The 10,678-nt window shown below is 49.0% G+C and overlaps 1 protein-coding gene across 2 annotated transcripts; it reads right to left on the bottom strand.

The window, feature by feature from the left end:
* Positions 1 to 1,262: 1,262 nt before the first annotated feature.
* USP49 (ubiquitin specific peptidase 49) lies at positions 1,263 to 10,263 on the bottom strand. 2 transcript variants are annotated; one of them, XM_057423565.1, is made up of 6 exons: positions 10,027 to 10,261; positions 7,772 to 9,182; positions 5,522 to 5,726; positions 3,907 to 4,015; positions 2,958 to 3,163; positions 1,263 to 2,196 (listed from the first exon to the last, which is right to left on the bottom strand). In XM_057423565.1, the coding sequence occupies exons 2-6, from the start codon at positions 9,152 to 9,154 to the stop codon at positions 2,003 to 2,005; spliced, it is 2,097 nt and encodes a 698-aa protein (XP_057279548.1). In that variant the 5' UTR covers positions 9,155 to 9,182; positions 10,027 to 10,261; the 3' UTR covers positions 1,263 to 2,002. The 2 variants fall into 2 exon arrangements, with proteins under 2 accessions (XP_057279548.1, XP_057279549.1); XM_057423566.1 differs by having other exon boundaries at positions 2,025 to 2,196; positions 3,109 to 3,163; positions 10,027 to 10,263.
* Positions 10,264 to 10,678: the final 415 nt, after the last annotated feature.

Below are 10,678 nucleotides of genomic sequence, written 5' to 3'. Positions count from 1 at the left end.
TTAGCCTCTTGCATTTTATTCACTGGCAGTAAATTCCCTACTGAGTAAATACAAGGCTACAAAGACATTCACTGAAATCCCTCCAGACGCTGCTACATCTACAGAACCAGAACTACAACTTCTGACAGAGTCCTATGGGAACTGGCTTAAAACTGTCTTGTTTCCAACAGAATTCGAGCCCATGATGTCAAAACGAGACCGAATTGCCAAAAAAAGACAGGTTTTGGTGCCTCAAAAAGCAGCACGTTGCTCAGACACACGGGAAATGGGGAACCTCAAGGACAGAGACCTAGCACCACACTGTGCTCTGCTCGCTGTGTTCACCTGCACGGCTGCAGCGAGGAACAGCAGCCACAGCAGCACAGACCAATGCGCCCACAGGACAGAACAGTCCCAGTAGTGGCAGTGGAAATGGAGGAACAGCGTTTGGGAGACTTACCTCTTCCCCCTTCCACCACCAGCATGAGGTTGTCAGGGTGTGTGTGTGATGGATAAATACGGATAAGAGCAGAAAAAGAGGGAGGAAGAGAAACACTTTTATAACTTCTCTACCTGAAAATGGAACTGGTTTTTAAGCAGCTCATTTTTGAGGTTATTTCACCTTTAAACCCTCCCCAGACCATGAAGACTGACAGACATCGTGCCTCCTTAGAGGGTTCAGATTTGAACATGACATGTGAACCGCCAAACCCCAACTTAGAAAACCACACCTGAGGCGCAACTGTAGGCTGAGAAGTGACTGTCAATAGTCAGCTAAGGCCCTGTGCTTCCCACAGAATTCCAGACCCAAGACGACCACACATACAGACGTTTTCGTTGCCTTTCAAACCCGACGTGGAATTTGACATTGAAGTACATTCCTTCCCTTTATGGCCCAGCAGAAACAAAGACGGCGCAGGCTGAGCTCTGCACAGCCTCCTTTGTGTGACAACTGCAATCCGTGGCCATTCCCCTTAGAGGAGCAATAGGAGCAGCCTCTCACTGCTGTGGTCTCACCACCACCCTGTTCCCCTAAGGAAAACACGCCACGCTTGTATGAAAGTGCTACTTTGCCAGTGTAAGATGCCTCCATGCCACCCGCTTCTGCTGTCACAGCCAGGGCTCAGGCTCCTCTGTCATCCTGACGACCAAGCTATGCCAGCAGAAGCCTGCAGCACAGGCTTTGTTTTTGCTGCCACTGTAAACAGATTTGACACACTGCTACATTCCTGGTTTAGGACCGAGTTTTGTGTTTTAAACAGACTTTTTTTTTTTTTTTTTTCCAGAGCAGAACTGTTTTTAAATCACATTCCTTGTGAATTTAGCTGCCGGTTCAGTTCAGCCCGGAGAACAAACCACCGAGGGTGCACACAGCCCCAGAAACAGAGGAGAGGAGCTGCTGGCAAAGCTTGCCCACCATGGGTTTGCCCTCAACGGATGGCAAAGAACTTGGTATCCCAGAGACTGCTGAGGCCCCGGGGCAGTATTATCCCTGGTTGAAGAACATTTAACATTTCTCTAGCAAGAACAGCTCTGAGGGCCGTCAACTCCATCTATCCAACAACTGTCCCAACACATACCTGGGTGATCTGCGTTTCAAACCTTGGCAATGTGAACAGCGACTGAAGGGGAGGGGACTGTACCTGCTCCTTCTGCAGTTTTATCACCATTACCAGGTAGTGAAGGTTTCTGAAGCCAGCTGAATGCTTCAGTATCCTGGTTGTGCTCAGCTCTTACACGCCTTACCCACATCCTTTTTGAGATGAGGGATACACAGCATCAAACCTTCCCATTTCATTCTGGGAGCATACTGAACGACGAGATGCTTTCTAAACAAGATCCTGACTGCAACCTTACGTGTCAGAACGGCACAGCTCGACAGGCTTTTCCAGACCCTGGGTGGCCAATGTCAAGAGCTGATCCCCTTCCCGCAGTGAGCCTTTCTTCCTACAAAGAGGAAAGACGTGAACGCCAATGGCTGTAAAGGAAACGGAGGCTGTTGGTTGAGTCACGGAGCTCCCCATCATGGGAATGTCAATCTTCTGTCCTTATTATCACTGTGTCTGGATGGCACCTGAGCTTGGAGTTGTTTTTCTGAGATTCTCGCTTTGTCCTGCACTGTTCTTTGAGTGTAAAACAGAATGTAGGCCTGGGTTTTGCACACCTCCTCCACACTACATACATTCAGTTTGGAGTCATTGCAGTGGACCCAAAACCCTAGGAATCAAAGTGAGAAAGACGGTATTAGTAAGGGAGGCGTTAACTCCTTCTGCATGCATTTTGGAACGGTTCAGAGGAAACATCCACAGAGAAAAAGGGCAGCGGAGGAGAAAAGGCATCTCTATCGTTTCCTCTACGGATGCTTTGGAAAGGAGCTCCTGATCTGGAAAACATTTGGATTGTTTCTGTGCCATTAACAGAGTTCAGAAATACCAAACTGTAATTTAACCAACTGTATATTATAGCCCAAGAGCTCCATTAGGAAAAGAAAAATTCCCTGGAGAGAGGCAATTTGTAGCTCTTTCTGCCCAAGTCCGAAGGCAGAATCAACACTGATCCAGCTGCAGAGAGAGACTGCTGGAAAGGCACAAAACCCCTGCGGATGTTACTCATGAATGGTTCCTGTCCAGCTTCAAAACACTTTCTGTTTATCTCATCATCCCAAGGATACTGAGAAAAGACACCCAGCTGGAGCAGCTCCACGGAGTTACGCTGCATGAGAAAATGAAGCATTCATGCTGTTAACAGCAAGCAATAAAAGGCATCCCGAAGGGCTGCGAAGCAAAGAACGGCAATCTGTGGCTTTAGGCAAAAGCCCAGAAAACATGCTCCCGGGAAGCCATTCTGGGAAACAAAGTACCAAACGCTGGGAAATTGATTCCAACCAACTTCCATCAGAAAGCTTTACAACGCACTACGTCTGTGGAACAAAACACGAGGTTCTTGAATCTGTTTCCCCCGTAACAAGGCACACGCACCTCCCTCTGTGTTGTAGCAATATGCTGTGTAGTGTCCTGAGCCAAACCCTTTCCCGTGATGCATCACCACAGCGGAGAGGTCATAGACAAAGGTCTCTTTGTCAAGAGAGGAGAGAGAGTCCCTGCAGCAGTAAGGTTCCATGTTTAATACCTGGTCAAAGAGGACATGGACCCCAATCTTCTCGCGGTGATTACGTTCAGACCACCTGCAAACACAAGGGCACGAATCAAAGACTCCGGCTCCCGCTTCTCGCCTCTGGTGCACACAAAAGCAGCTGCTGCTCGACAGCTCTGAAGAGCTTTCTGTGCTTGGGTCAAGTAGGCGGTGTGTAATTCTTTCCTTCTGTTTCCACTCTAACAATCTCCTGCACCGAGCTCATTCTGACACCGATGCCCGTTCGTTATCGTTAGGGTACTGCGGAGATTTGCAACGGCCAAGCACAAAGCAAGCCAAACTCCCGTGACAGCAAGACAGGGGCTGAAATGCTCAGTTGGAATTTAACCCCCCCCCTCCTGCCTCAAATGCCTGGCCTGAGCTTCAGAAACTGCTCACAGTATTTTGAGCTTGGGCTGCTGTGCTTTACTCAATGGCTACATCCATAATGTTGGCATTTAACTAGCGCAGGCTTCCAGCTTCAACAAATCTTTCACTCAGCTCATCCATCTCACAGCCACTCTTTCAAGTTGCCTCCAAACTCAGACAACTGCTGTCGAGTACAATGCAAGGGAATCAGCATTAACATGTATAAAACATTACATTATGTGCATAGCACTAAACACGCTACAAACAGGCTACTGATTGTAATGTGAGATGTACTGAGAGGGAATCACCTCTCTGGTTTGGGTTAAAATGCATTTACCAGAAAGGGAGGGGTGATGAGCCCACACGAATCACATCTCTCCCAAAGTCAAGTCTCCTGCCTGACACCACGCAGTGTGCCCCACTCACCTGAATCGTTTAAGGTGCAGCCGGAGGACCTGAGGTAGTCTGTAGATCAGTAACTGCTTTTTAGCTTCACTCAGAACAAGGGGTTTAGGAGAAGACTTTCGCCGTTTGCCTACCAAACAGAATGAAAAACACCGAGGCAAAGATTGTTGGGGTGGAATTCGCTTTCAGAAGGGGAAACAAGCACGTTGTGAACTCTTTTCTTCCAGCTCACGTGCACTCACGACGGACGCGGGAGTCAACATCGCCTATGAATTCCTTCACAGAGCAGGAGCCACCTCTGAACCAAAAGAGAGGAGGGAAAAAAAGGTTCCTCCTGCCAGGGATTACTCCTTCCAGGACACTGAGCATATGAGTGTACCAGGAGGAAGACAGGTGGCTTCCAGAGCTTCCAGTAAGAAAGGTACCTGTTAATTAGATTTCTGCACCTCACTGCACCAGCTCACAACAGATGGGATGCTCCTCCTCCATCATGTCTGACAAGTGCCCCCAGTAGTTTCTGGCAGCTAGGTGCAGGCTGGTTGCCTTCCCCTGGCTTTTTTCAGCTGGTTAAGATTCCCTTCCTCATTTCACTCTGAAGAAACGGTTACAATTTGGGCTTCCACAAAGAATCCAGGAAAACAGAGCCGAGACGAAGCCACACTCACCCACATCAACACTCTGTGAACCAGAATCTACTCCTATCATATTTGGCTTTGTTTCAAGAACATCTCGTCAATGGTTATTTCCTAATGCTCTGTGAAGATGTTTGGTAACAGATTTGTGAGTGGACAGAGAACAGATCTCTACAAATATTTGCTGCTTCAGCTGCTTAGTTGCAATGCAAGTCAAGGTATTGGCATTTTCCTCCCACAGGGATGAATATTTGCCATAAATACCTGCATGAAAAAATATTTCAAATGCAGCTTCTCAGAGTAGCTGAGCTGCATGGTTATAACACAGCTAAAATTATTCTCAGGCATATAATGACCTTACACTCAGATTTGCTACAGGAAGAGAGAAGTCATCTTCTAGCTGAGCGCAGCAAAACATGTGCATCCATCTAACAGGTATTACATTAACCTGAGACTGCCCAAATAGCATCAGTTCAGTGCTTCTTGACAAAATGCTTACAGAGAGCTGGAAGCTGGAACCTAGCAGCACACCTTGAGAACTCTGCATTTGTGATTCTGGTTAAAGGATTCAATCAAGAGCAAGCTGCATATGGATGACTTGCTATAAAAGCTTTCCTACGATGCAGAGATGAGCAAACCACAGGGGATAAGGTTCCTTCTTCTGCCCCTAAATCCAGGCCCCCTCTTACCCCCAGAAGAATTCTTGAGGTTGCCTTCTCCTCTTAAGGCAAGTGGGGAAAGCATGAGCAGGGTCATAGTAAAACCTTAGCAAACTGTGCTGCTGAATGGTGGAGACAAGAAAAATGTTGTATCAGGTCCAAACCGGTACCCAAAGGAGCAGAAGCTACCAAGAGGAGGAAACAAAACAGCACGAGCAGCAAGGAAGAGCAGTTTTCCTATACATGCAGATGACGATCCCCGTTTTGAGACACATCAAACACACATCAGAAACGTCTCAATTGGAAAAAGAGATGGTACAGAGACAGCATCAGCAGCTCACTTACTGTTGCACTGGTCGCACGCGTATATCCTCCCTTCCAGCGCCTCGGTCTCGGTGAACTTGGCCAACATCTCTGTCAGCATGCACTCTGCCTGGTGAACAGGGACAATCCCCTTCTCCATGGAGTGATAGCGCTCGGGGAATTCCAGGGAAAGATCCCAGAAGGGCTCCACAGTGTTGGATTTGTAGTTGCATGTTATGCAGGTGACCTGGGGATGACACAAACGGAGTTATGTGCGTGTACACCTGCAGCCTGGCAGTTACAGTCACATCTAAGGAGCAGGTTTATGCCCCAAAGGCCTTGCAGTTTCACAGGCAGGATGATCTGTGAGTCAAGAGAAACATGACTTCTTTCCACTCTGAAAGCTAATCTTGAGCAAATCATTCAAACTACTTTCTCAATCCCCCCCCAGACAGAGCCAACGTTCATGTTTATGGGCTTTACTTCCTCAGATGAACACTGTTACAGGTATAACACTGATTTACAGCTGGTAACAAGCACCTTGGATCTGTTTCCTACTACAAAAAGTACATGTTAGCATTTAGCACGCCATCATCCTTCCATAGTTTCTCTGCCTTCCTTACATATCTCAAAGTGTGCAATTCCTTTAATGCTTTATCTGCTAACTATATAGAATCTTTCCTGAACAGAGCATGAAAGGCCACATTTCAGATGCATTCGTTTTCTCATCTCATCCCAAGAGGATTATAAATAAGAAGAGCAGAAAAGTTTCCTATTAAACTCAGAGGCAGAAAGTGAGAACTCGAGGAAGCAACAAAACAAACAGCCTGGAGAAGAGAAGGCTGAGTGGAGACCTCATAGCAGCCTTCCAGTATCTGAAGGGGGGCTATAGGGATGCTGGGGAGGGACTCTTCATTAGGGACTGCAGTGACAGGACAAGGGGTGATGGGTTCAAACTTAAACAGGGGAAGTTTAGATTGGATCTAAGGAGGAAATTCTTTCCTGTGAGGGTGCTGAGGCACTGGAATGGGTTGCCCAGGGAGGCTGTGAATGCTCCATCCCTGGCAGTGTTCAAGACCAGGTTGGACAGAGCCTTGGGTGCCATGGTTTAGTGTGAGGTGTCCCTGCCCATGGCAGGGGGGTTGGAACTGGATGATCTTAAGGTCCTTTCCAACCTGAACTATTCTCTGGTTCTATGAAACCAGAGAGCAGATCTGGTCAGACCCTGTGGTACTGTGAGAATCATCCACCAGAAACCAGCTTCCAACCTTGCACTGAAGCAACTTGATGATGGATTTGTAGCTAGAAGATAGGGACGGAATCCTGTGCGTAGAGGGGTTTGAAATGAAACAGTGCACATACACAAGCAGAACAAATAGCCTGGCAAGTTACTGATAGTGTATCGTAGGTGCAGATCAATTACACTGATTTGTATCTTCACATTGTTAAGAGACCTATCGCTGAACCTACATCAGCCCCAACACCCCACCATCCAGAGCCAAGCGAACGAAGAACACTGAGCTTAGAGGTCCACAAGAAGCTCACACACTGCAGAGATGACTCAAATGAACCAGGACTTCAAGCAGCCCTGCCCTGAAAGCCAAGAGCTTTGACTTGAGAAATGCACCTTTTAATCTTTACCACGTGAGTAAGCTCAATGAAGGGGATGCTCGCTAGCACTGAGAAGGATGAGAGAAACAGTGATGAGAACGTGCACACGTGGTCTGATCTCCCAAACCCTGGAGTGTCAAGTTATGCACAAGTTTCCTTTCTCCTGGAAAGCAAAGGTAGTGGAGAGCTTTCAAAAGGCACTGTGGGTCTGTTAGGGAGCAATATGTTTCAGACAAGGGAAAGGCACAGGAATAAGAGACCAAGCAGCTCGACAGGCACTTTCATCTCCTACAGAAACATATGTTAAGCGTGTTCCGGGTCTCGAGATGACTTTCATATGCCTGCAGAAACCCCCAAATTGTCAGAGGGAGCTTATTTGTCACAAGCCCTCTCTGTGCTCCATCATGTTCGTCCCAGACATGGAAACAAAACCAGGAGAGGCAAACCCAAATTACAAAGACATTGAAAAAGCACAGGAAAAACTGAAAACTGAAGGCTTCTGTACTTGGGCACATTTCACTCCAAAGTGGCTCAAGTCAACTGAGCTTACAAGACCCGTGGCAAGGCTGGAGAACGCTGACAACCTGCATAGCAGCTCCTCTCGTGTATCTGGGGGCTCCTGAGGAAACAGAGCTTGGATGAAGGGCTCGAACGGATGCCTGTGCAAAAGCAGGTTCATACCTGACTAAGCAACTGCCCATGAAAAATGGTGTTCACCACCTTCAGGACCTGCTTGGTGAGCTTCCTCTGCGAGAAAGGGATGAGGATCCTGCGCTTCGTTCCTTCCGACTCCAGCTCCTGCTGCACTTTGTCCAAGAGCTCGCAGAGAAATTCCTGAGCGTCCTGCTGATCGTACCCTCGGAACGCCGGGATCAGGCTCCACACAGAGTGCAGCATGGCAAAGGGGGACACGAGCGCCCACTTGCCAGACCACATCACTCTGAAGAGGGTGTGCAGTTCGTGACACAGGGAGATGTGCTTTGAGCTCGGCTCCTTGGGCTGTATCAGTTCCAAACTCCTGCTTATGGAGGAGCCACCATTTAAGCCAGCTGGCAAGCTCTGCGTGCCATATGATCCCACTTTGTCAGTCTTCCCCGCCTCGTTAGCAGCAGCCCCGTTTGCCAACCTGCCAGGCATCCTGGACTTGCCATTCACAGTTTTAGCCAAGAGCTCTTCCGTTTCACAGAGATCGAGCGTCAGAAAACATTCTCTGAACTTCTGGAGGTGACTCAGCACTTGCAGGATGGAATTCATGTAGCACGTGTTCCCCAGGTTCCTCAGACCCGTCACCCCGGGGGTCATGAGCGGCTTGCGCCGGATGGAATAGAACTGCTTCAACCTGCTGCTCTGCATCTGCCTTGAGGTAGGGGAAGCGGTCGCCACCTCCCTGAATTTCCTTGGAATCAAGCTCTCCCTGCGCACGTGAGACAAGAGCCTCGCGCTCTTCCTGGGAGGGGCGTTCGCCAGCTCCTCCAGGAGCTGCCTCTTCATCTCCCGCCGCCGCTGCCTCGCCGCCTCCTTCTTCTTCTCCAGCTCTTCCCTTTGCTGCTTCTCCCTTAGCTTTCGCTGGCCCCTGGAGCTCTTCTCGAACCAGGTCCGCAGCGCCTTCGCCAGCAAGGACTGGCGCCTGTGCCAGAGGGCTGTCAGCATCTGAGACTGTCCCTGAGGGCTCCTCTGATGGCCGCACACGTCCTCCCCCAAAGCCATCGACCGCAGCGTCCTGCCGCTTCTTGTGGATGGGTCATGCTTTTGGCTTTTAATCGCTGACAGGGAACTTCTCAGCAGTTTCAAATCACCCTCCGGGTTATCATTCAAGACATAATCTTCACAAAGGTAACAAAAGACGTACAGGTCATTCACTTCCATGGCCAAGGGGTGCCTGGTTTCTTCAAAGTGTTTAAGTGCATGCTCCTCGATGTACCTCCCGCAGGCCACGTGGGAGCACTTCAGGCAGGCCCAGATGGACTCCGTGGTCTGGCAGTCCACGCAGTGCCACTTCTGGGGGTTCAGGATGGAGTGGTCCTGGGCGAGTCGTAGCCGCCCAACATGTTTGCATCTATCCATGTCTTACGGAAGTCTTCGCTGCTTTGACCTTGGAAGGCAAAAAGACAGAGAGAAAAGGGGCTTAGAGCCACGGCACACGTTTAAAACCATCTCTTTCGTGCTGGCTGTAAAGACCTATAAAAACACAGATGTTGAATCTTGTCAGTCTCAACCTCAGTTTTCCCTCAAGCAACTCCATTATTTCCGTGGGCAGTTTTCAGTACCAGCCAAAGAGACTGGATTGACAAGGTCTACAGCATACAACTGTCTATCAGCCTACGAGGGACAGCCCAGCCAGCTGCCAGCACGCCTCACCCAACCTGAATGGCTCGCTTCCAAGGAGAAAAAGATTAATTCAGTCCACACACACGCTTGATCTTTAGCTGCCCTCTTGAAACTGATACATGCAAAATGAATTTGGAATGGGAACGCATGTCATCAGGACCGGGCTGAGGTTACTAACTCCTTGCAGAAGCCACAAAAACACCAGATAATTGTCATAACCAGAGCATTTGCAAGCCTGCAGGCTCTCCGTTCTACCCTGGAATTCTCTCATTCCCCACAGCCTCCCAAACGTTCCAGCCTTTAAAAAACATCAGGAGGGAATAAAAACTGAAACGGGCTAGAGTGAACCTAAAGGAACATCTGCAGGTGTACACGCTTCCAGGAGCACACAGACAGAGAGAAGGTAACTGAGTTACTGCACTGTAACTGAAGAGAAATCAAAGCAGCGCTATTAGAAGGCGCAGAAAGCTTTTACTCCGTGTCCTGTACCCACGCGCTTTCTAGGAGATGCTCAGATGTACAAAGAGCACAAGTGACACTGGGGCGTCTTTGTATGCTCCCTCCAATGCTCTGATCCAAGGGAAAGAGATGAGGGCACAGCTACTCACGGAGTCCTGTTCAAACATCCTTCCCCCCGCGCCGCCGCAGCCCGGGCACGGAACATCCCCATCGCAGCCGGAGGAGTCTTGGCGGATCTTCGGGAATTTAATTACTACTTAAGTCTTCATTGTAAGGCAGCGCAGCTTCAAAGCCCTAGAGAGAGGATATTCGTGTGATGCACAGAAACAAACTGAGAGCGCTGGCAGGGCTGCTCTGGAACAGGATTAATCCCCTTGGCGCAAGAGCTACTGCGGAGAACGCTCTTACTCCAGACACCGGAATGCTCTGGAAGTCGAAGCCGGAGCGCACGGAGGAACCCCAATGGAAGGGGCCCTGTGGAATTTCATCTTTCTGCTTTCATTTCCCCATCATCTATAAACCTGCTGGTCACGTGCAGCCTCTTCACCATCAGCCTTTTGTAGCGGATGACCCAGCATATGGCAGAGAGAAGATGTGGAGTTCAAAAAGACGGAGCGCAAATGTTGCACCTCCTGCGATCACTGACTTGGTGAAAGCAGGAGGGGAGGAGACGGGGTGGGGGGAAAGGAGGCAAAAAAGCTGTCCTGAAATATCCAGTATCAAACAATAGAAAGGAAGTAATGAATAGTTGTTAAGTGTGAACTGCAACAAAGAACTGCGGGGGAAAGAGAGGTAGGAAAA

Source organism: Pezoporus wallicus, unplaced genomic scaffold (assembly GCF_028554395.1).
Source record: "Pezoporus wallicus isolate ANWC-B61680 ecotype Strahan unplaced genomic scaffold, APGP_CSIRO_Pwel_v1 contig_13071, whole genome shotgun sequence".
Taxonomy (NCBI): Eukaryota; Metazoa; Chordata; class Aves; order Psittaciformes; family Psittacidae; genus Pezoporus; species Pezoporus wallicus.
This window is presented reverse-complemented; position numbering and strand designations above follow the sequence as displayed.